This window comes from Monodon monoceros, unplaced genomic scaffold (assembly GCF_005190385.1).
Source record: "Monodon monoceros isolate NGI ecotype Baffin Bay Population unplaced genomic scaffold, NGI_Narwhal_1 Super_Scaffold_16, whole genome shotgun sequence".
Lineage (NCBI taxonomy): Eukaryota > Metazoa > Chordata > Mammalia > Artiodactyla > Monodontidae > Monodon > Monodon monoceros.
The window spans coordinates 30,652,006-30,679,077 of NW_021703772.1; the positions used below are offsets into that span (position 1 = coordinate 30,652,006).

Genomic DNA, 27,072 nt, shown 5'->3' on the forward strand with positions numbered 1-27,072 from the left:
GCTCTAATCATTTTCAGTCAATGGCCAAGTAGTTGATAACCACAATGATAATTTATACACATACTGCAAGTGTATAAAATGTACGTATCTCTCAGGCAGGTAAAAACTTCCATTCAAGAAGGCAGTTACACAGCTAAGTTTAGATACTGAGACATCTTACTTTCAATATTTTTACTAAGGACACCGCTAATGGTTTAACCACAGTTTTATGGGCTTCAGGGATGCTCTGGTTATTTAAAAGGAGCTTAGCAAATTTTATGTCACTTTAACAGAGCCCTACCACACTTTCAGGCAAGGTTGCATGTACCAAGAGAACACATCTGACTTGTTTACTGTGGTTATCTCCAAACTGAAAACCACACTTACTAGACAATCAATCAATATTTGTTGTATGAATGAAAGATGTGTCAGGAAAGAAAAGAAGTCAAAGATTGGTTGCTTAGTCTCAACATGTGTGTCGTGTACTTAGCAGTGGCTTGGTCAATAGTATTGAATACATTATTTCAAAAAAAAAGATTAGGGATTGCTCCACTCAACCTAAAGAAGCAGTTTGGAATGAGATATTGAAAATCCATTTATTTAAAAAAGGCCTGGAGTTAGCTTTTCAGGGGTGGAGACGTAGAGAGGGGCTGGAGGGTATAGAACTGAATTCCACCCATAATTACGGTCATAACCTTACAGTTTGGCTCTTAATCTTAAATCCTATTTTCATTGTTAATAATTTCATATTTATGGGTCGTCTTAATTAGATAGTAAATTTAAGTAAAGGGTTCATGTTGTATATCTTTTTCTGGGGTTCCCCAGAGTAGCATTTAATAGATACTAAAGTAATGAACTGACTGGCAAATTTTTTCATATCATTTTAGATGGAAATTCATCCTTCCTACTGTTAAAGTACTTCAGGGAGGTCAATTCTACCACCTATTCAGAAACCTCATTCCAGTGCTTAACACCATCTTCTTTTCTGTATCTAACCTCATTTTTTTCCCGACGGTGATTTTGGCCCATTTTCTCTAGCCCTGTCCTCAGTAGAGATGGTGAACAGCTGGTTACTATTACCAGTTAACTCATCCTTCAACTTTTTCTTCAAGCAGAAATTAAAATAAAAAATTAACACCCAATGCGGTTCACCCTTTTTCTTATTTTTGCACCACTTCCACTGTTTTCATGATTTTCAATACTATTATCTAGAATTACTAAAGGGCACAACACATGAATATCCAAATCAGTCTACTCCAATTAGCACACCATATAAACCAGTCAATCAGCAAAAGCTTATTAAAGGCCAACACAGTGAAAAGCATCATGAGGAAGTCCCTTTGCTTAAAGGAATTTACAATCCCACTGAGGACGAGACAGACATGTAAAACCCAAACTAAAAGCCGAGTCGGCCTGTGGGGAGTACTAACTGAGGAGACACGAACTGTAGAGTTTTGATGAGAGAGACATGCAGGTCAAAGAAGGACTCATGAGGAGATGGGGCTTAAGGTGGGTTCGGACCCTGGCAGGACTCAGAGAAGGAAAGGAGGTTATCCTAAGAGAGGGCGCCACCTTAGGGCTCCACAAACTCGTTTTGGGTAACAGTGAGGAATCTGGCTGGAGTGGTGAGTTTGCAGAAAGGAACAGGAAAAAACAATGATAGAAATATAAATTTGAATAAGAATATAGAGGGTACTGAATGCCAAATTAAATAATTTTTTTATAAGTTAGTAGTTCCCATATGGAGGTTCCTGGGATTGGATGCAACAGAAACATCAGAGGGTCCCAAGCCCTAGCCTAGACCTAATGAATCAGAATCTCATGATAAGGTCCAGTGATCTATAACTTTAACAAGCTCTGTAGATAACTCTAGAGTACAGTTGGATTTTTGAGAACTACTAGGTAATTGGGAATCATCTCAGCTCCTAGAGCAAAACACTACTAATATTTTAAGGATGTGCTATATATCAGGCATTTTTCATATATCATCTAATGTACTATTAGGTAGATGCTATTATTATTATTCCAATTTCACAAAAGAGGAAACTGAAATACGGACTAGTTGAAAAAATAACAGAGCTGGGATTTGAACCTAAATAGAATGACTCCAGAGGATCTGCTCTTGGCCACTGTGCTGTATTGCATTTTAGGGCATGAGGTGTTCATTAAATATCTGATAACTGAATGAATGAATGATTGGTACCTCTGTCTGGGATGAACTGGAATGAAGGAAGGAAGAAAGCAGGCAGATCGGTTATGTGTCTACTGAAGTCATCTAGTCATAGATAACAAAGACCATGATTAGAGTATGGCAGTGGAAATGGAAAAAAAAAAAAAAAAAAAAAAAAAGGCCCAGATGGAAGAGACAACATTTTGCAAGTATCAGCAGGATTGCTGGCTGATGGAAGAATGAGAATGGAAAGAGGGAGGCATCCCGGATGTCACAGGATTCCTGGCAGTGCCTCAAACAGAATCAGGGAAGTCAGGATGAGCTCATGACTTAGATGGGTGAATGATGAATTAGATTTTAGACATGATGAAGCTGAGGCGAGGCCGGGCCACCGTGCAGAAATGACCGACAGCTAGCTGAAGAAACAAAACTGGACTGTCTCCAAACTCCTGATGGATGTTATTTAGCATGGTTGAGATAATAGTTCTAGATGTGCAACCCAGTAATATTTGTGTATTTTTATATCCTATACCTGTTTTTAATGGTTCTGGGAGGCCTCTTATTCTATGAGGAAAACAGGTACAGTTATTATGCCAAAGGTTCAAGCCTTTTACCTTAATTATTAACCATCTCATGTTACTAAGTTGCTGTTTTATACATTGACTTAAAAACCCAACGAATGGCGAAAATAAAGAACTATGGGTGTATGAAAGTACACACAGAATTATGGCTGGTGTCAGTGCATTTTTAAATGCTAACACAATGGTAGCAATGGTCAGGAGGGGTCTTGGTATTGTTATCAGTTCAAAGCCCGTCTGCAGGAAGGCTGTTTCACTTCTCCACGTCTCGTTCTTTGCTATTTACCACATTCATCTCCCATGCATCTGGAAGATGGATGTTAGTGAATTACACTGAGGTTCTCAGATAAGGAAAAGGTGCAAAGTAAAGAACTAATTCCATTTTTCTTTCAAGCAAATTATTAAATCTATACATGTCATTATCTAATAGTATTAAGTAAACATCCTACAAGGACATGACATTGTGCTGGACATGGTACAAAGCAAATTAGGCAAATACAGTCTCAACTAGGAACTTACGAGTGTTTATATATATGAATAAAACTGTTATTAATGTGTTTTGCTATTTAATATGAGTATGCAAATGGGCCCATTAGGAAATCCTTTGCATTTTATTAATCCAGCATCTTAAATGATTATATTTCACCTTAGATGCTAATGAAGTTTATTTATGAATGTGTAGCTTCCACTTTAGTGCTTGTGAAAGTTCTTTTTAGCATATCAATTTCTTTAAAAGTTAAGCCAATTTTTTATTCCACTGGACTTTTGTTCTGATCTGTTAACAAATCTAAACCTCATTATCCAAGAGAAGGAATGAGGTAAACGGGTCTATTCTTCTTCAGTGCTCTTTGGTAATCACATTAATGTTAATGGGAGCTATGCACACATATTAAGAGGAGAAGAGAACCCTAATTAAACAAATAGCCTTTTGGTTGACATTCTATGTGATAATTTTTTATTGTGATAAGTATGAGAAAATCATCTTGCTTTGGACAGCCACGAACAGAACTACCGAGTAACCAAGTTTACATAGGGTAGGAGGGGAAGGCTACGAACAGCCATCAGATTTTAAAATGATTTTGAAAACAAGCTACCCATACATTTTTATATTAATTAACTCCATCAATGCCCCTCGTCCCTCCATCGAACACATACACCCCTCCAAAAAAATAAAGAACGATAAAGAAACATTTGCAGACATGCTTGACAGCTGAAAAAAAAAAAAGTCAGACACCAAACAAACTCTGCATGCTGGGCACCATAGCAGCTCATTTGTCGGCACTCAGCCTATCAGAGGAGTAGCCCATCTGTCTCTGGGTCGTCTTTTAGTTAAGAAATAAATGCCGACCAAGCAATCCTAAATTTGTCTGATCCAAATTTAATCTATACTTTTTAGTTACCATACTTGCATCTCTCTCCATCATTTTATACCGCTTGTCCTATTCATAGAAGCTCCCTCTCGGATTCTTTGCATTCTGCTGTTCACAATCTATTCATATTATGAGGCTAATTTTCCCCTCTGGTGCTTAGCTGCAAATGAACAAAAGCTAGGATGTATAATACATAAATATATAAATATTATCAGCTATCACACCACTGGGTTTAATGGAAGTCAATATCGGTATATTACACTCTCTACTTTGCATTTCTATTATGGGCTCAACACCGCTGGTCATAAAAAGTAGCACTCTGAGTCCAGCCCTGTGATAGTAATAATGAAAAAAAAAAAGGGTCATTGCTCTTCCCAACTCAAATGAAAAATTAAAATTGCTAGGCCACTTAGCTCAAAGGAAAACTGGCAAATTAACAAAACGAAGAAACGAAATATTCATGGCTCATACTGTGGAAGAGAAAGTAAATAATTTAAGATGGATTGTGAGGTGAGAAAATTCAGTTACCAAAGAGGCAAAAAATGAGGATAACTAAATTCCAGTGTGTTTTCATCTTCTGTTTCTTTTCCTCTGCAATCATAGACAGCCGTGGAGGACGGATGGCTGCACCAGGAAGTAGCCTTTGACACGCACATTTATTTTTTTGCCACAGTCATATATTTCTTTCAGGCTCAGTATCTACAGGCATTTTACCCTGATCCGCAAGGCACTGTGTTTTCACTGTATTTCCATATCCAGCTCGAAGCTGAATTACGAACTTTGACCCACTTTGACTTTCATTTTTCATCTGAAATTTCATGTTTCCAACTGGCCTCTACTTCCTGAAACCAAGCACCTTAACGCTAGCCTGTGCTCTGGCCTTTTGCCTTTGGGGAAATGACTGTTACAATTTCACTGGTCTGGTTACATTAGCTAGGTTACCCTTCATACCCATAAAGTTGAACATTTTACAACCACTATCTAGAAAGAGGTAATGACAGGCATGGCTGCATTATACTTATTGTACACGAGACCTATAAACCTATAACAGCCATTATGGGATCAAGGTAAGGAGCAGAAATGGAGGACAGAGATGTCATGCTCCCTGGAGATTTAAGTATTCAGTCTATCTAACCTAATTTAAAAATCAAGTCAAAATGTATCTCTATGGGTAATGTATTATAAGACAACTTCCAAGGCAGTCCAATGAAATAACTCTGAGCCATGCATTAGCAATAAGTCCAAAACCCATCCATACCTTCTGGTCTGAAATACTGGGAGAAGGAAAAAAAAAGAAAAAAGAAGAAAGCAAAACAAAAAAACCTGATTCTCCATCTGAGTCCATTCTCCATTTGTATTTAGCAATAGAAAGTTTTACTGAATTAATTCAATAGAAAGTTTTCCATCACCAAGTGATGAAATAACCTTTAAAAATAGTTCATGGTTACATTTAGAACAGGGTGACCCAAAGTTTATAAAATATAAATGATTGAATGATTTTAGTTTTATCATTACTTCTTAGAGTTTACTATGCAAAATTGTCCAGGCTAAGGACAGCATGGCCACCTGAAATACATAATAGCAATTAGAGGAAAAGTAAAAAAATCGAAGCAGAAATTTAGTGGGCTCCAAGTGAAAGGCAATATCTGATGGTTGGCTCTCTGGGGTGGGGCCTCGAGGGAAGACAAGAGGGGAAGTCTATCAAGCCAAGCACCACACTAATAGCTTTGCTCATAAAACTTCACAACTCAGAGAGGATGCGTTATTATCCCCAATTTACTGATGAGCAGACTGAGACTCAAAGGGATTAATGAAGGCCACAGAGTCTGTAAGGGGCGGATTTTCAATTCAGTTAAGAATTTGGTGGCAGTGATGTCTGTGCTGTTTGTGGTGGTGGTGGTGGATGAGGGTGGGGGTGTGTGTGTGTGAGTATGTGTAGGAGTGTTCTTTTAAAAATAATTCACAGCAGATGTCATTATATAGAGTTGCCCTAGTTTCAATAAGATATATACAGGCAGATACCACAGGTTCGGTTCCAGACTACGGCTGTGATAGCGCAATAAAACAAGTCACACAAATTTTGTGGTTTCCCAGTGCATACAAAAGTTATGTTTATATTATACTGTGGTCTATTAAATGTGCAATAGCATTATGTCTAAAAAAACAATGTACGCACCTTAATTAAAGGATACTTTATTGCTAAAATATGCTAACCGTCATCTGAGCCTTCAGCAAGTTATCTTTTTGCAATAGTAACACCAAAGAACACTGACCGCAGATCACCATAACAAATAAATAATAATGAAAAAGTTTGAACTACTGCATAAATTATGAAAATGTGACACAAAGACAAAGACATGAACTGAGCCAATGCTGTTGGAAAAATGGCACCAATAGACTTGCTCGGGGCAGGGTTGCCACAAAACTTCAACTGGTGAAAAATACAGTATCTGCAAAGTAAAATAAAGTGAAGCACAAACAAACGAGGCACGCTTGTAGTATATTTGAGCAAAAAGTGGATGAAACATAGATGCTTTACCATTTGCAAAGTTTAGAAATAAAAGTTGCTGCCTCTGTGTTTTAAAAAATACCTTTGTCATTAGGGTTCATGATTTAACTTTTTCAGTGTAGAAACTGAACCAGTGTATTCCTGAGGTATACCTGCATTAGCTGAGTTAGGAAGAAACAATAAAGAATATCCAACTGTGGGGCTGCGAGGAGCAGAGTTAAATATAAGTAGCTGCATATCAGGTTCACCATTCAGATTACAGACCATGTGTCTCTAAAATGTTTACTTCAGGTATGAAGTATCATCACTTCAAAATGATACTTCAGGTATCATGTACACTAAAACATACACAATTTGGGTTACCTCTTTGTTATAACTTTACGTGAAACTGGTTTAAAAATAATCTTCCCATATTCATATGCTGCAAAAATGGGAAAAAAAAAAAAGCAGGAATAAGGTGATTTGGCATTAGTACCCCAGCGTGCTAAGTTCTGATAACATATCTGCTGGAAATTCAGTGTAGCCTGTGCAGATGCACACTCTATCAGGCTGGTAGCCAGTTACTGAGGGTGACATGACACCATCCCTTCTGATTCTACCTTCTTCATAGCACCTACTAGAGCCTGAAATAATCTCATTTATTTTGAGTGAGTTCTTTATTCTCTCTCCCTCACTGGAATATAAATTCCGTAAGAGCCATGGCCAGGAGGTCTTGTTCAGCACCATATAAACTGACTGTTGATTCCCTCGAGTTGTATCCTAGGCAAACATCACACCAGTCCCTGGGAAATTCATTGTTATAGATAGCTTACATGCTTTGTTTTTGGTTTAAACTCACCACAAGGAATTCAAAAGTCTTTGATTTTTTTCTTCCTTTGTGAAGATAAAAGAAGTACCATTAAAGCAGAGATTTACTGCTGTATGCCCAGTGCCTAGAACAGTGCTTGATGCAAAGTAGGCCTTCAATAAATGGTGTTAAATAAATGAAGAATAATTGTGAATGTGCTTGGCAAAGAGGAGGTATTCAACAATATTACTGATCAAATGAATATGGGCAAACATACTAAAATCAGAAACGAAATTCCGATTGGCAGGCTTTACTCTTTGTTCTTTGTTAATCCATTAAAAAAGGAGTTTCCTGGGCAGACCAAGGGTATAGAGAAAGATACTTGATCGCCATCAAGCCTTTTCATTTAGGGTCCAGAACAAGTTGATAGGCCAGAGGTTTTCAGAGTGAGTGGTCTATAATATCAAGAGGAGACAATAGCTGCTATGATGTAAAGGAATGGATTTTCAACACAAATCTGTGACAGAATTCAGCTTAAAGAATATAAGGAATGGATTTTCAACACAAATCTGTGACAGAATTCAGCTTAAAGAATATAAGGATTGACAAGTTTATTAAATAACTGATAAATCAAGAACTGACTTTTGAATTTCCCACTCTAGACAGGGCAAGATTTTCTTAGCCAAAAGATATTTTTCTTCAGTGCTTAGAAAACATCTACTAGACCCCAGGAAGGCAGAGTAGGGCTGACAGCCATGGGGCTGTTTTTGGAGGGGTTTGAACTTCACCCTTTGGCTGCAAGAAGCCACCGGTGGTCTTTTCTACAGGGTAGTGTCATGAAGAATACAGGAAACACATAATGGAAAAATGTAAGCATCTTGATCCTCTAAACTTCTCTTTCAACAGCAGGTAACAGCATACAGGGAAACTACCAAAGTTGGTAGGTTTTAAGCTGTGTATTTTTCAATATACAATAATTCAATAATTTCAACATACAATAATTCACGGCCTGTGTAAGAGCCATAGTTGAATGTGCCAAGAGGTAATTCTGCAATCAACAAAACATATGCATACTGGAATCAGACAACAAATGTAAAGATGGGAATTAATGAGACCCCCCCATCATTTTTTCAAAACGATAGGAAGTAGGTTAAATTAACTGAGCTAAACTGTGCTACTACATGTCATCAACACAAAAGCGGCCAGTGAATATCAGAAAAGCACACAACACTTAGCTTCCCACAAGCAAGAGCAAAGCCACATCCAACTCCTCGAGATCCTTAGAGCAATCAATCTTTTTTAAACAAGAAACTAAGTCAATAGCGTCTGAGCAACAGATGAGAGTTAAAGCAAAATCTGTTAGCTAATGGTAACAGCTATTGTGTTCTTTGTTGTTGAAACGTGCATGTAGCAGCATCTCCAATACGCTCACAAACTCAGATGCAAAAGGCTATGGAAAACAGTTGCTATTTTTACACTGGAGGTAAAATCCAACACCACCTTTCGGATCTTAATTTTGCTTAAATAGTACAAGGAAACAAAATCCAAATTGTTAGATGTCTCAAGGATCTAGGACCTGTGATTTCTACCAGAGGAAAACACAGCAAATACTGGATGACAACAGGAAGAGCCAGCTCTGTATTCTGGGCAGTGGAGAATGAACGTGCCAAATCCCATCAACTGAAATCAAATACAAAGTTCAGGCTTACTTTAATAATATTCTAGAAAATGGGATATGTGAAGCTCTAATAGTTTTTATATTTACAGCCTAGGCAAATCCTTATAGCTTTCTTCTTTAACACCTTAAAGAGGGTTTTTTTACCTTACAAATTACTCTGATATTGTAGAAGTATTAATAATTATGATAATAGCTATATGGTTTTCTATTGATGATGCAAAACTTGCTACACACTTAGTGGCTTAGACAACAGAAATGGGCTGAAATTAGGGGTTGGCAGGCTGTGCTCCTTTCTGGACGCTCTCCAGAAAGAATGCATTTCTCTGCTTTCCACCTTCTAGAAGCTGCCCACAGTCCTCGGCTTACAGTCCCTCCAGTCACATATTGTATTTCTCTGTACCTTTCTTCCATAGTCACATCTTCTTCTTCCACCTTTAAGGCCCCTTGTTATTACCTTGGGCCCACAGGGGCAAATTCAGGATAATCACCTTATCTTAAAGGTCGGCTGAAGAGCAACCTTAATTCCACCTGCAACCTCAATTCTCCTTAGCCATGCAATATAACATACTCACAGGTACTGCAGAGCGGGACATGAACATTTTTAGGGAGGCCATTATTCTACTTACTGCAATAATTTACATTTATTGAATGTTTGTTACTTGCCAGGCACTGTTCTAAGCAAGTTACTTGTAATTAAGCAACTATAATTCCCATAATAATAGTAGATTCAATTGTTATTCCCATTTTTCAGATGACACAGAAAGAGATTAAATATTACAATAACTTGCCCAATGTTACCTAGAGAGAAAGCAGAGAAACCAGGATTGGCATCAGAGTTACACATACAGAATCTGCATTTTTAACCTCTGAACTCCATGACTGCAAAGGTGACTCTCATGTAAATATACTGCAGTTACACGTTATCATTATTATCAAGGATGATTATCTAACAGCAGTCATAATAGTTACCCAGAATAAGGACAAGTTTAAAATTTTAAATGGCAAATGGAAATACAGAGTCTAAAGAGACCACCAGGAAAAACACCGTTTTTTTGAGAGATATGTCCACTGGTGTTGATGTTATTTGTGTCCCTAAATGTCACTTTGTACTTTCAAGGTCATATGTATGTACACAAACACACACACACACACACACACACATAAACATGGAGTGAGAGAGAGAGAGAGAGAGAGAGAGAGAGAGAGAGAGAGAGAATATATATATGAATAACACATATGGAATAGAACTTTCCATTTCCGTCTAAAATTTCAGTGGAACATCCCAAACTGAGAACATGTGATGACAAATACCACAAAACATTCTTAAGAAAGACATCTCCTAACGGTTTAATAAGAGGTGCTAAACTGGCTCATCAACTATCACCTCCCATCACTCACCTTCAGTCCATGGAACAGAAGAGTAGAGATTGAGAAATGGATTTTCTTTGCTGGGAAATTATAGGAGTAAAGGAAGTAATGGAAAGAGGTGCTTCCTCATCTCACTCCCAACAAAATAAGTGAGGGGGCAACGAGAAAACCCGTCAGAAAATTTGGAGGTAACTGTACAAAAGGAGACTGACATCTCATGTCGTACCCGTTTGCTTGGTGATCTGGAGATGCCAGGCTGGTTGGGGGATCTGTACGGCTGGTAAGGAGAAATGGAACAGTGGGAACAGGCTGCACTTCTATCATTTGGAGGGGCAAGAGTTTGGTAATTCTAGTGAGCCAAGCAGATGCTCTAGAAGGAAGTTGGACAAAAGCCACCTTAAGTTGACATCATCAAAGAAGTCTACCAGCTGGCTAAGGAGGCTCCAGAGTTGTGCTCCCTGAGGTCAAAGGGTCTTAGGAAGTCAACGGAAAAATAAATCTCCTATACCAGTGATTGGTGCAGTAAGGAGCCCCCTGAAAAATCCACAGAAGTGGCCCAAAAGAGCCCCAACTGCCAGATTACACCAGATACAGGCCTTTGTTTTAATAAAGTCCTTCCCTTCCCTTTGTCCCAGAGACGGAGAACCAGAAGAATGTGGAATCCTGCACACTGTAGGGCCCTCGCTAGGGCTGAGCCCTGCGGGGCCGGGAAGAAGAAAGCGCTGATTAACATCAGATGGTGCATGTTAGCCCCTGACAAAGAGGGTGTTTTAACATCCAGAAGTGACCAGAAAGCCATCAGCCAGAAAACTGAGATGTCATCAAATCGTGGACATTCTGACAACACCAACGGGGTGTATTTGAAGGTAGCTGTAGGAGAAGAAAGAAAGTTGTTTTCTGATTGCACCCTGCTGAGCTATGCCCAGTCAATGGACTGACTGCCTACGACATCTTGTCTCTCAATCCCACTGAGTCAGACGGCAGTATACTAGCCTCCTTTTGAAAGTGAGGAAAGCAAGGCTCAGGGAAGTTAAGTAACATGTGCGATGCCCAGCAGCTTGTGTATGAGGGTCATGGGTTCAGATCAAGGCCCTCTGATTCCAGATGCGATGACATCTCCACTGCACCTCACTGCCTCTGACGACTAATGTGCCCACAGACCTGGCCATGGGCACACCTAGAATCATGGGGGGCGGGGTGGGAGTGGGGTTGTGGTTCATCTAACCTGTCTTCTCTAATTCAAAGGTGGTGTTCTAGAGGTCACAGATGAGGACTCCCTCACCTCTTGCTTTCCCTATGTTGATGGAAGAAGCATCTTCTTTATCCACATAATGCTTTTGTACCTAGGGCTATAGGCGTTGCCCATGCCTCTACCAAGTGTTGGCTTTTCTTTGACATACATTTATGACAGCTTCCTGTCATCACCATGAGGATCAGGAGCCAACTAAGAGGCTCCTCCTGCCTCTGCAGGAGAGGATCAAGCACAGTCAGCAGTTAAGATTTTTAGGCATCTACATATGACTCAGCAATCCCACTCCTGGGCACATATCCAGACAAAACTATAATTCAAAAAGATATATGCATCCCAATGTTCAGAGTAGCACTATGCACAATAGCCAAGACATGAAAACAACCTACATGTCCCTCGACAGATGAATGGATAAAGAAGATGTGGTATATGTATACGATGGAATACTACTCAGTAATAAAAAGGAACAAAATAATGCCATTTGCAGCAACATGGATGCAACTAGAGATTATCATACTAAGTGAAGTAAGTCAGAAAGAGAAAGACAAATACCATATGATGTCACTTATATGTGGAATCTAAAATATGACACAAATGAACTTATCTGTGGAACAGAACCAGACTCACAGACATAGAGAACAGACCTGTGACTGCCAGTGGGGTGGGGCGAGAGTGGGGGAGGGATGGATTGGGATTAGTGGATGCAAACTATTATATATAAAATTTATAAATAACAAAGTCCTACTGTATAGCACAGCAAAGTATATTCAATATCCTGTGATAAACCATAATGGAAAAGAATATAAAAAAGAATATATATATGTGTGTGTGTGTGTGTGTGTGTGTATATATTTATAATTGAATCACTTTGCTGTACAGCAGAAATTAACACATCGTAAATCAACTATAATTTAAAAAAAGATTTTTAGGCATCTAGCTGAAGAGGAGGGAAAGCTTGCATTTGTTTTTTCTGAATGCACACAAATGAGTGATTTCATCAACAGAAACAAAACAAAATAAAACAAAACCATCCCAACTTTGCCTTCAAAGCAGGTCCCTACCTCAGCATGGCACCAAATCCCTTCCTCTTTATTTTCCTTTCTGGATCTTCATTTCCCTCTTTCTGCTTTTTCACCTTGACTTTGAATTTGCCCTTTTCCTTCTTCTTCTCCTTTTCTTTCGGTTTTTTGACTTTCCTGGCTTTATTTTCTGCATTCTCTAGCTCAGAGTTCCCCTGAGGGGCAGATTCATAATTCAGAGCTCCTTGGCCAGAGTGAGAGCTCTTATCAGACAGACCATCTGTACAGAGAAAAAAATCAATACACATGGTCAGGGGCACTTACTGTTAGTATCTCAAGAAAAGTTAAAATGTAAAACACAGAATAATGAATAAAGGCACTCCGGAGTTCTACCCTGCCACGAGGCTACGCGTACCCTTTGAAGAGACAACTGCCTAAATCTGGTTACTTCAAGCAAGGTTTGCTGCTGGGAGTGGGGGACATTGGTTGCTTAGCCAGTAGTATAAAAGGTCTGATATGTGATGAAACACTGATCTCTCTCAAAGCAGCTTGTTAACCTTGATCAGCTCAGAATGCCGATGTGCTGGGAAACAAACAGGGTGAGTTTATTTCCAGGAGAAGTTTTTGAGTTCAGCTATAACCGGACTGCTTCTACCCAATTAAAGCAGTCAGTCCTCGTGTTGAGGCTGCATCTAATGACTTGAATAATAATGTCAAGAGATGCATACTTAGTGCTCCTACCCTAAGGGTAAATGACAGTTGGTCCTTGTAGGAAATTGAAGGAGAACATTTCTTTGGCGGTTGCACTGTAAAATAAATCACATGTTGCGTTATCTAGTTCCATGTTCGTTAAGCCTAAGGGCAAAACATATCAGGGAAATGAATTACTTTTAATATCAAAAATATAATTGTGACCTTAAATCACTTTTCTCTGTACTTAAGCACCCATTCTTGCCTATGATTCGCAGATAATAAGGAGAGGAAGAAACCATTTCAGCAAGCTCGTTGCCCTACCAGCTTCTAATTCTTCGGGTCCATCGTAAGATTTGTCAATGGCTGCTCGGAAGCTCTCGTTGCAGCCTCGGCCACGGACCACGTGCGGCCGGGGCCGGTGGAAGGGAAGTTCGTTCTTCCTGACCTCGGCAACTGCAGTCTGCAGGCTCTCCAAGGAGCTGGACTTTTTCAAACCCAGAGTTGGACCGAAATCTCTGCTTGGAGAGTCTGGAAGAAAAAAGGGCAAAAGGTCACCCTTCCCCTAATGAGGCAGTGGGGGTGGAGTGAGAAGGCTTGTTGTTGTTCTATCTCAAAAAGGGAGGAGTGGGGTTAAATGGGTGGGACTTGGTGTTAAACCCCAGCGTTGCCGCTTTTTGTGACTTTGAGCAAGTACTTTGACTTCTCTGAGCCTTCGTTTCCTTTTCTATAAAGTTGTGGGAAGATTTAAAATGATATGTCATATATAGAAATAAATATGCATGCGTATATATATATATATATATATATATGCACGTGTGCACACACATATACATGACTTTGAAAGGCTATAGCAGTCTGCAGAGATTATATGTATGAGCGTGTGTATATGCACACACACACAGTTGCACACACATACAGAGCACCTAACAGTGTTTCTCTCACAGTTCTCATTCCAAGCACTCCCCTACATTGTAGCTTTTATTATCTCCAACATTGCTTTTATAATTATTAAGTAATGTATTATGCACAGAAATCAAAGAGCATTGAAGTGATAGTAATTTTTAGGGTTAAACACTCTACCATACTCTAGCACTCTTACTGTATGGTGAATGCAATTTTTTTAGTTGACAAAGCAAAGCGAGAAAGAAAACAACTTTTCTGTGTCAGTGCTTACTGTTCCAAATGTATTTCTATTTGGGTATCTAGGAAAGAGGTAGTTTTCTTTATATGATATAATATTCCAAAAGAAAAACTAGGTGAAGTTGAATAATGTGTGTTCTGATATGTAATATTTTTCATTTGCACTGTTTGTCTTGCCCTGTCACCTGCCCCTTTTCACCCATGCCTTGACCCCCATTCCCACCCACAGCCAGGCCCCTAGTTGTCTGTAACAAGATTAGGCTATATAAATACCAGCAGCACAAGGATTATTTTAAAGATGGAGGGAATTCTAGCAGGGCTCTTTTCCACCAGGGCCAAAGCTCATGATCCTGTCCAGTTACAAAGATTACTGTCATGAAGGGGTTATACGTGCATTTCTGGAAATAAACTACTTTGCAGTTTTTTAGTAGATACAGATTGAGTACATATTAAGGATTGTGTACATACAGTACCTACTTCGATGCCTAGCATATGGTAAGGCTCAGTAAACAGCCCTGTCTTTTCTTACTATGATCAGTATTTTTGCTTCTACTAATGCTGCCATCATGAACATTATCACTAGGTAATACAAGGAATACAAAAGAAGCACAACAAAGGTATAATGACTATATAGACACGCATAAAGTTAAAAAAACAAAACAACAAAACACACCCTCCCATATATTGTGAATATGTTAAAAATAATGACAATAATGCTAATAACTAATAATGCAGACAGTGCTTAGCCCTGTTCTAAGTACTTTACCTAACTTACCATAATCCTTACCGTTGTGCTACTGCCAAAATTGTTCCCATTTTACAAATGAGGAAACTGAGGCACTGAGCAGATAAATACCTAGTCTAAAGATACACACTTAATAAGCTTCAGAGCTGGGAACTGTCCTCAGGCAGCCTAATTCCACCTTTTCTGCTCTGTACTGTCTAAAGTTGTACTTGATCTCCACCCTCTACTTGACTATGGTCAAGCTACTTAAAATGGCCTCTAGTTTCCTCATCTCTAAAATAAGACCCTGAGCCTAATCAAGTGGACAAAATGCAAAAACTGGATGTTGTTTTACAGTTTCATCATTAACTTACAGGAGGCAATTTTGCACTTTGAACAATATACATGATGACAATAAACATTACTTTTTTTTTTTTTGCGGTACGCGGGCCTCTCACTGTTGTGGCCTCTTCCGTTGCGGAGCACAGGCTCCGGACGCGCAGGCTCAGCGGCCATGGCTCACGGGCCCAGCCGCTCCACGGCATGTGGGATCTTCCCGGACCGGGGCACGAACCCGTGTCCCCTGCATCGGCAGGCGGACTCTCAACCACTGCGCCACCAGGGAAGCCCAACATTACATTTTATAGTCAACAGTGCATCATTAATAAATGCAACAGAGATGAGACTAAGCAAAAAAAAAAAGTATAAGAAATTTCAGGGACAAATTTCAGGTGCTACTTGCAAATCATAAATAGTAAGAATACATCATTACTAAATCCAGAAAGAGGCATGTTTCTTATAGTCCCAGGAAGGAAGGTAAGTGGAAGAAACAGAAATTGAATAAGATCATTTCTGACAAGAAAACAAAAAGCAACATAGAGGCTCGGGGTATTAAGGCAACAGTAAAAGCTTTGGAGTTCACAGAAAATATTTTACACCATCACTCCCTAGGGATCTGACATGAAGTTTGGTGAAAACATGAAGATGAAAACTATCTGAGAAAGCCTAGTTCCTCTGTCAACAATAGTAACCATCTTTTATTTATTAATTGCCATTCAGGAGATTATATTAGAGCCCAAACTGTAAGTATTCACGTCAACCTTTAGCAATAAATTCTGGGGAACATGAAAGTGAATAAATCATCCAAGACATAAGGCATGTTATGTAAAAGGAGCTCATCTAAAGCTCAGCAAGAAGTCATATTTGAGAAGGAACAAATACACTGTTACTCATTCAAAGCAAACTGAACATTAAGGATTCACGGGCTTTGCAGGATTAATAGAGCCAGCAAGTAATTCACTTTACATAAAGAGAAGTCACAAATTAGAAGTGTCAACTAATGTTGGCCAAAATTGTAACCTAGCTCTACTGGATACAGTACATAGTAAAACTAAAAGCAGAAAGGTGATTGAGTCTTGGTTACAAATGTGGACTCAGGGATTTTCAGGCTTGAAAACAACTTTCTTATTTATTTCTAGGGAGTAAACAGGATATAGTGGTGGAAAAATAAAGACTGACGTTAGAGAGGAGAATCTGAAATCAGGAAAGTCCTTACCAGGACTTACAGGTGCACTGAACTGACTGAATTGAATCTCCACATGAAAAGGACCTTGACTAGAGTTCACATTTCCTTTGCATGTCCAAGGCTTCTGAGGGAAGGTCCAGGTTACTGGTTCCGAGGGACTATTATGTCAACTGATGGCATCAGCGCTAAATGTCAACAAAACACTTGGAATAAAGCGTTTTACCACACAAAGGTCCTAAGTGGGCACAATAAATTGTCACAGTCAGTCCCCCTTCCCTACCCCTATCCTCACCAGTTCCAGCTTAGGTTGCCATTGCGTTGGAAATTCTGTAGCTTTCAGAATGGGAAGATTCACTATTTTTAGCCTAACCATTTATACAAATCATGTTGTTTTCTAGGCTCCCACTACAAGTAGAGGTCTCTTTGAAGGGATAATATAAAGTTCTATCCTACTGAAGTCGTCCCCAAGAGTGATGACTCCTCACGTTTTCACCTGTAGCTGATGTGACATTGACTGTGGCTGATTTTAAGCAATTATCTGAGAGAGCAATCTTTGAATACCACGTGTTATCAGTTACAAGGTGGTCTGTGTCCAAGTTTGAGCATTTACTTGTCCCATTTGGAGTATCTACAGAACTAATCTGAATATGATTTTTCAATAGTTTCCAGGCCAGTTTAGGTTAGTTGCAAATGCCAAGAAATAAATCTTTTCACAAACTTTACTAGCATGACTATATTTTTTAAATTTATGACTTCTATGTTCAGTGACCATGTTCTCTAAGATCCAGATAAACTTATCTTCCTGTCAGAAACATGAAGTTGACATTCACAAATTTCTTGAAACAAATGACACAACGTTTATCAAAGGTACTAAAAGAGGGATCTTGCATGATAAAAGTTATCCTCAAAATGGTATAATGAAAATATTCTTCACGTTCCACGTGCTAAATTTTTCCTTAAAGTAAAAGTCTCATAAAGAAACATCACAGAAATAATTGTTTTAAAAGATGCTACAGCATTTTTGAAGATTCACCTGTTCCCAAATGAAGGATTGGCTTGGTGTGGTCCTGGAAGCCTTCCCCATACAGAGTCAAGGGAAATTTCAACCCTCAGACACATCCACTGCTTCCCACCATCCAGAAAAATACAGTGTTATGGAGAAACTGAACACTCAAGTCTAAAGACTTAAAGGATTCTGCCACCATTTCTCCCATGTGCATGAAACAAGTGGGGAGAAGGGCAGTACAGAGCTACTGTGCAGGTGGAGAGGGACCTCTATAAAAGAGTCAAACCACTGCCCCAGCCTTTCTAGGTAAAAGTCCCATTTCAACATACTATAAAACAAAAGGTCCCTCCCGGAGGATTGTTTGGATGTGGACCTCAGTTTTTCTGACCCAGTCTTGGGTTCCTGCCTCTGCCCTATAGCTGAGAACTGCTGTTGGTTCCCTGCAAGGCAGGTGATTAGAATAATAGAGAATAAAATGGTCTAGAGAGTAGTGATTAATAGTGAATGGTGAATCGTGAATGGTCTAGTGATTAATAGTGAAGTGGAGAGACTGTGGGACATCTAACACCCTCCCACTCTGCCACTTATTTCTTGAGTTATTAACCTTCCTGTGCTTTCCACTTCCTAATCTGTAAAATTTGGATAAGACGAGGATGGAAGAGCGTTTGGCATGTAATAGGGACTCATAAAGCATTAGTGATGATTATTGTCACTGGTGCTTTTGTATCAACTCTAAACATTTGAGTAAGTGAAGGTCTAGCACAATTTATTTGGTTCAATCTGCCACTGCATTTTAAAATACAACTATTCCTTCTGCAAGAAGCTGAAAAGGGCTCTATAAATAAATACCATCTTTCCTTTTTTATTCAAAAGTTAAACTGACTTTTTTTCCCCAAACAACCCTTACAGCTTTTTCTTCTGAAATAAGGTATATATATCCATCTGTTCATCACATATAGAGGCTATTCTTGGGAAGATTAATAGTGGAGTCTTGGATGCCCTTCCCCTTAGGTTATAATCATTTAATTAGTCTGAGATTTCATTGGCAATGTTTGCACTTCCCATTCTAGCATTAAAATCTTGCAATAAAAGAATGCCTTAATCCAGAAGACCAGTAATTGGATCATCCATTATTGATGAGATTGCTTCCAATACATTCTTATTAAAACATAAAGAATTATTTGGGGGAAGGTATTCACTTTCATATACATGGCAAGGTTTCCTCCAAGCTAGAGCTTTATAATTAACAGATACTCATGATAAATTAACAATAAATAATGTATTAATTTGCAAATTTCAATAACATTGATGGCCCTCAAGGCACTTAGTGAAAATTAATTATGTTAGAGCCCCTCCCCCTAAAATAAAGGAATTGTGCGCAGTAGTAAGCTGGGGATCAAAATGATTGCAACGCTATCCGGGGGACACAGCATGAAACTTGAGAAGGCCATGAATTCGTCAAGATAGCTTGCTTTCATTAACAATTTGGCCTTGCTGTATTATGAGCAATGAACGTGGGCAAATACAATAGAAATGCTTTACTTGCTTCATGGGGAGTTGTGATGTGAAATTGATAGCCTTAAAACTCTTTGAATGAAAAATTATTACAACTTCCAACTAGGAAGTCACAACACCACTTTATTCTCCAACACATCTCACTGTCTTTTTATTTCAGATTACACTTACTGAAAATTTTGATTTTTTTTTAGTAGTTTCCCCTAGAGGCAAAATGTCTTATGTGCTTTAATAGATATCACTGCAAATCCATTAGCCCAAATTCCCCATAATATCCAAATGTATAATTTCCCAAATTATGTTATCTGTTAACTGTGTCCATAATGGGCCTAATTACCTTCTTGCCTATCTCCGTATTCCAAATATTGATCATCATTCCAAGCTTATCACAGTGCCCTGTTTCCTATTCATGTACCATAGGGCATAATGTATCTGGTTTATACATTATCTGCTGTCATTTGGGTCTCAGTTCTTTTACTGGCAATCTCCAAGTTCTCTAGGAGCAGAGTTTTTTTTCCTTTAAAAGTCTCGTATATCCCAAGGTCTTTTCCTGAAATTCGTGTCAAAATGTTCAGAACTTCTCATTAAGATTCATATATTTGCATAATCTTTCCTACTCTGTCTCCAAACATTGTCTATTTTAAAGTGAAAAGATATAGAGAAAATTACAGGAAGATGAGGTGAACAAATACAACAAATGCTTTGATTATAAGTGTGGGCATGGCCCTCCAAGTGACTTCAAATCTCTGCTAAGTGCTGCTGTACACTTTAATATTCTTCACTAAAAATTCCCTCTTTTATAAATTGAAAGTCAAAATCTGATGCCATATTTTGGTTTCTTTCCTGGACTCAAATTATATCCCACAAATGTAATGAATAGTGAATTTATTACACCAAAATATTCTCATGACACTTTTTCTTTTACTCTTTAGTTTGTGGATAAGAAAATGGACTCTGTGGTTCAATTTAGTAGGGAAACACTTTTTCAAGATATATTTATAACCATATCTCTGGGTAGGTTCTGTTAAGGCAACTGACGGACTCAAACCTAATGCCAATAGACTAGTTTGTTATAATCTTTTGTTTTCCCTCTCTCTGCCTTATCAGGATAACTACACTGGGTCAAAAACACCACCACCACCCCTCTAACTGGCATTCAAGCTAATAATTAATTCAAAAATTACATAAATAACATTGGTTTCTGGAAGGGAAATGTGGCTGCTTAAAGGAGAAAAAAAACCCTTTTATTATTTAAGTGAGGGGGGAAAAAAAGAAGACTCACTTGAGAGTCCAATAAACTGACTAAAGAGGCCAGCTTTCTTACCTGTGGAATGGGATCAATAGGACTGATGAATGCCACGTACCATTTTCTTAAACTTGTTGATCTTTGTATTGTCAGCGCAGAGAAGTACTAAATAAATATTTGTTGTAGGAGTAAAGGAAGGTGCAAGGAAAGGGTAGTTACAGGATGAAGACGGCCCTGTTCTCCAGTGCTGTGAGGCTGAAGGGAGTTTATGGGGAGAAACACACCTCACGATTGCTTCACGCCCTCAAAGCCCACACACAGCCTCCTGTTCTTCGTTAATATGACCCTTAGGTTTTTTTGTGTCATTTCCAAGGATTTAATCATTTCTGCCCTACCTATATTTACTCACTCATCTTCTCTATGTTTTGCCTTTTTCTACGACTCATTCCTTTTGCTTAACTTCTCTGTGATATTAGCCTTTTCTGCTATTTCCCCTCCTTATGTGCACTTTGAATAGTCTTATTTTTACCCACTGCCCAAAACACCTTTATTTGTCTTCCAGCTCCTCCTTGTATGTCTTGGTAACAGGCTTTTCATTCTGAACACAAATTGTTTCAGTGATTTTTTTTTTTTCCCCTCCTCATTCTTTTTACCACTTATTCTTTGTAGGGCTTGCTTCAACAGCACCTCTTTCTTCTGCTTTTGAGTGTCGAGCAGTTTATATATTATACAGCGTGGGTTGTATAATGCCATACTCTCAAGATAAAGTATACTAAAAAGGATTCTAATAAGTTTCTTCAAAGACCATTAGCATAACAAAAAAGTCAAACTGATTGATTTCTTGGATGGTATCCACATGAAGACATTTTTACAGGATGTAGTATAAACTGGGTACCTCTATTTTTTTAGGGTCAAAAATTATTTTTATAATTTTTGCTTTACTCTTTTCTCCCTCTTTTTTTTTTTTTTTTTTTTTGCGGTACGCGGGCCTCTCACTGTTGTGGCCTCTCCCGTTGCGGAGCACAGGTTCCAGACGCACAGGCTCAGCGGCCATGGCTCACGGGCCCAGCCGCTCTGCGGCATGTGGGATCATCCCGGACCGGGGCACGAACCCGTGTCCTCTGCATCGGCAGGTGGACTCTCAACCACTGCGCCACCAGGGAAGCCCTCTTTCTCCCCTTTTTATAGCTAACTGACTGCACTAAAAAGAAAAAACATAACAGAACTTTGAATTTTCAATTACTCAGTATTTCCAGAAATGATAGAAAGTAAGGTTTTTCAGTTTTGAATAACAATAATATATAATATGAATATTCAGTAAAACGAATAACAATCTCTTAAGAGATATGCTTTAACCTAGGTTTCAATCTACCGTTAGAGTGTCAAGCCAAAATCAAGTCAGCCATCAATGAGTGTTTACTGAGTATTTTTTGTCACTCAGAACTGTGCTAGGTCCTAAGAGGAATAGAAGTGTAATAGTAACTAACATTTTCCTGTTGCTTTATAATTTATAAAGTTCTTTCCTGTATAAAATGAGGATACACCTTACACAATTGATCTTACCTAAGTTCAACTGTGTTTTCATGTCCAGAGAGAGCTACAAAGCAAGAGAGGAGGGAGGAAGGGCAGGATAAAATAAGTAACAAGAGCAATTTTACTCACCATTACTCTCAATGAGAATGTGCCCCAGCGTGAGTGTGTGTCTAGGAGAGACTGAGAATCAAGAGAAATAAACTGTTCCTGTGAGTCTCTGATTTTTTTTTTTAACCCTGGGTAAACGTTTTATTTTTTTAATCGAGATATAATTGACATGTAGCACTGTGTAAGTTTAATGTGTGCAATGTATTTGATACATACATATCTGATTTTGATACGTATATATTTATATTTTGATTTGATACATGTATATATGGCACAATGATTGCCACAATAAAGTTAGTTATTGCCTTCATCTCCTCACATAGTTACCTTTTTGTGTGTGTGTGATAAGAACATTTAGGATCTACTCTTTTAGCAACTTTCAAGTATGTAGTACAGTACTGTTAACTATAGTTACCATGCTGTACATTAGATCCCCATCATTTATAACTGTAAGTTTATAGCCTTTGAGCAACATCTCTTCTCATTTTCCCCATCACTCAGCTCCTGGCAACCACCATTCTATTCTCTTTGTCTATGAGTTTGGCTTTTTTAGATTCACATATGAGATCATACAGATCTCGAGAACCATTCCTGAGAGGCAGTGCCTTACTACTATGTCTTATGTAAATTTCAGAAGAACCACTCAACTCAATACCCTTCCAATTCCTCTCTTAAATCCCCTGAGTTGGCAGACAAGAAAAGCTCGGCCACTGACTTGGCCAAGATGCTATGTCTGGACAATTCTTGAGCTAAAGCTCCTGCCAAATTCTTTGATGCCTCAGACATAAAAGATAAGGCACCTGCTTTCCTCCAAGATGTTATAATCCGAGTGCAGAGCAAAGATGAACACATGCAGTGATAACACCAGAGAATGTAGAGCAGTCCCTAATGTTTGTGAAGTACCCATCTGAGGGCAATATATCCCCAAAGTTTAGAAAATAAAAATGTTTGACTCCTAGCTTTCTCTGGAATTATATTTCCAATGGGGAACATGTTATCTCTTCATTCCACCAGCTAACTAACTCTTCAGCATCCACTAAAAATTTAATCTTTAAGGCAATACCTAATGCAAGCACAGGTTTTGGCATCAGATTGCTTGGATTTGCGTTCTAGCCCCACCTCTGCACTAACTGTGAAGCTGGATGAGGCTTGTACCTCTCTGTGCCTCCCTTGCCTTATCTGTAAAAGAGGGATAATGATAGCACATCCCTCACAGGGTAGTTAGAGGATTATCTCATGATGCCTGGCACACAGTAAATATTCAGTAAACTTAGTTTGTACCATATGTCTTTTTGCATGAGCAATGTTTACACTCATTAGGAGGATTATCTCCAGCCAACAGAATGCCAGGAGAATTTGTTTCCACATCCATACACTGTGGGCCTGAGTCATCATTAGCTTTGAATTTTCACTCTTTATTCAAAACTTCTACTTTTTTGTTTTCTATTGTTTAACAGTCTTCATCTCTTTTCAAATCATCTTCTATACATTTCACTTCCTTCAATAGCCCAAATAAGTTTATTTCTTACAGAGGCATTTTCCAAAGAGAAACCAAGTGTTAAAATCACTTGATGAAAATAACCATGTCTGGGACAGCAAGGAAAGAGCTGGTTAGTTTCTTTCACCAGCCAAGTGACTCCTCTCCCTCAGAGCAACCCATGACACCATCAACAAAATGACAAACCAGGCAAGGTCATAAGGCTTTTGGGATCATTAGTCAACAGGCATCTCTGTGAATGATAGAGCTGAGAAGACTGACATATGGCAGAGGTCAGGGCTGGAGTAGTTTAGACTTGGGGAAGTCCAGAGAAGAGAAAGCACACTGTGATCCCAGGTCAAAGGATAATAAGGCTTCATGAATGAAGCAGGACTTGTCCTTGAAGATGGATCAAATACACGGGAAAGGTAGGAGGTAGACAGTCACTCTACTGCAAGGGAAACGTATGAGGAAAAGTCCTGACATGTCTACTTGGTAGGGGGTACACAGGATGGAGGACCAGCAAGGGAAAATTGGGGATTGGCGGGAAATAAGTGTGGGGACAGAGGAGGAAGAGAGATATGAAGGGTCTCAAAGTTAAGAAGGTGAGACTCAGAGGAGGGGGCAGTTGGAAGCCTTTGAAAGTTTTTTTACCTGAGGAATGGCTTGATGATATTGTTATTTTGAGAAAAGAAAATTTGGAAGAAATTCATAGGACAAATTAGAAGAAAGACTGAAATCATATAGCAATGGAGCTCCCTGCTTATAAAATCCCTTGCTCTTTACTTTCTTCCTTTTTACAATTGTAACTTCAGGCTTCTGTGAAACAATTTCTTTGAAATCATTTTTAGTGTGGTTAGTCATCTGTCCTCACAGTGAACAGACTAACTGCCCTCAGATCTTTCTTTGACCAGGTAGGAAAGGCTGAAGAAACATGTTCTAGTCCACTTGGGAGGCAAGAGGTGTTCATGGCTGTGCCTCTGGGAAGGGGTAGGAAGGGGCACTGCCTATCACTCCTGAGCTTCCTTCTTGCATGGCTGAGCTGTGACTGGTATGGCCGGGCCCACTGCTATCTCTCCTTCAGCACACTTTACTGTATTCTATAATATATAATGATTAATGGGCAGTAAAACTAATAACATGGGGACACACAAAATAAATGAGGTGGCAAATATGAAAAGGAAGTCCCACTTAATGTTGTTGTGAAATCTGACAACACGCTAGAGTTTCCCTATAACTCAGCCCGAGGAGCCCTTGTCAGCGGGAAACAAGGTTACAAGAAGGTGGTATTTCCATTAATAACTCCTCCTCGGGGAAGTCCATGATCAATCTTTCTTGTACTGAAATTCTTGCTGGATTGTAGCGAAATGTCAGCGGTACCTGGAAACACTGCTTTACACTGACTGAGGGAAGCTCACAGAGAAAGCGGAAGGGCATCACAATGCTTCAGTTATCCTGATCTGTCCCTTTTTACCTCCCCCTACTATGGACATCCCTTCTTTTATTTTTTTTATTTTTTTTTTTTACTACCCAGTATCCACTATTCCACATAAAAGGGGTCTCCCGCTTTTCCTTGGGTTACTACACCTCCCCTACTTTCACCCAGAAGTGTGCTTCTAACCCAGGCACGACTAGTCATTTCATCCCCTTGGTTGGTTCAGGAGTACGTTGTTGGCTAATTAGAACTAATCCTTATAGAGTGATCAGGAAAAAGTCATCTTGTTTGCTACTGGGGTTACCGGGAGGATAAACCTGGAGTTGCTGGTAGCCATCTTGCTTTTCTACAAAGAGAGGAACTAAAACTGTGAGAATATAGTTGACACAGACCCTAGATCCACTCTCTGAACTTTACAGTTGCTTGAGCAACAAATTATCTTCTTTGCAACAGCCAGATTGAAATTCGCTTCTTTCGATTGTAACCTAGGGAGTCTTGGCTTAGTGCCCTATTCTCCAATCTCTCCTTCATATAACACCCACCAGTTATTCCAACTCAGGTCAGACAGATACTTGAGGAGCGGGGAAGATTGTTCTTTGGCTATAATGTTGGTGAAGGGATCATAAGTACAGAACTGATAACAGCAGTGAGAAGTATGTCTGAGGCCAGTCTAAAGGTGAGCATTTTCTAGTCTATTACCGGGTGGGTTTTATGAGAGACAAATTCCCCAATGATGAGAAGAGTTGTATTAAATTCATTTGCTCAGCTTGGCCCCGACTCCTCCGTGAAGAGGGGACCATTCTCTAGATGGTTACTAATAATTATAGACCTACAACTAATTGTTATACACTTTAGAAAAATAGAAGGGCTTCCAAAAGAGGAATACAATCAGATCTTGCTATGGTTGACCAAGGGTTCAAACAACCTATCTACAATTGTGCTAATTAAATATGTTGTTCTGGATTTTGAAGAGATAAGAGTAAACCTGGTATCTCTTTTAAGTGCCTGTTCTTCCCACTGTGTTCCCATGGCCACTCAACAGAGACCTCACATTTGGGAAGAGACAGAGCTGCCTCACAGGGAGGAGGTGTCTGTTTCTGGAGGGGTGTTTGTGTTGTATGGGTATGTTTCTCTCAAGCTTCTCTTTCATAGAATTTCTAAACAAACTGTGAATTAAGAACTTCTCTGTAAACTGAGTAAGGAAATGATGGACTAAAAGCAAGTGGTCTTGGGTGGTTAACGATAAAGATTTTGATGTAAGAGGCACCTTGGGTGTGGACTTGGAAGACGTGGGGTCTAGGCAAACTGTTTAACCTCTCTGGGCTTCAGTTTCCTCATCAGGAAAAGTGGAATAATGAGAAAGGTTATCCTGAGGATGACTATGATGATGACGGTAAAAACACCAGCAGCTACCTATACCAGGCATGTTCTGAGCACTTTTATATAGATATTAACCCAGTTATATGAGGTACACACTACTGTTATCTCCATTTTACAGCTGACGAAGTTAAAGCACAGGCAGGTTAAGTAACTTGTCTAAATGAACAGTGATACCAATTTCATGGGTTTTTGTTGGGATAAGATGCAATTACGCATGTACAAGAAAGTAGCAAAGCTGCAACATGCCATATATACGTGTCATATTTGCTCTTCATGAGAAAAGGAGGGATGTTTTCCTCTAAGTCTGTCATAGGCACTGGACTGAATTGATCAAATGAAGACACAGAGGGGTATCTCTTTGTGAACACCTGCTCTTAAGGCACAAGCAATCTATACGGAGAGTCAAAATGCAGAATTCAAAAGCACCCCTAAACAAGGTGGGGTAAAGCAAGACATGGAGTGAGTGGTGGGAATCAGGGGAGAGAAAGAAGGACTCTGGCCTGACATGGACCCCTGAAAACTGGGCAGCATCAGACAGACTGAGAGGTGGTCCAGGGGACAGGGAGGAAGATGAGAACAGAGG

At 39.2% G+C, this 27,072-nt stretch overlaps 1 protein-coding gene across 2 annotated transcripts in view; it reads right to left on the reverse strand.

Annotated features, from left to right (window-relative positions):
* PARD3B (par-3 family cell polarity regulator beta) overlaps positions 1 to 27,072 on the reverse strand; it is a 1,035,739-nt gene that overhangs the window by 321,076 nt on the left and 687,591 nt on the right. For both annotated transcript variants that reach the window (XM_029225239.1, XM_029225240.1), the window contains 2 exons: positions 13,722 to 13,928; positions 12,750 to 12,987 (listed from right to left, as the gene is read on the reverse strand). In XM_029225239.1, coding sequence (XP_029081072.1) covers positions 12,750 to 12,987; positions 13,722 to 13,928 — 445 coding nt within the window. The remainder of the gene's footprint in view (positions 1 to 12,749; positions 12,988 to 13,721; positions 13,929 to 27,072) is intronic.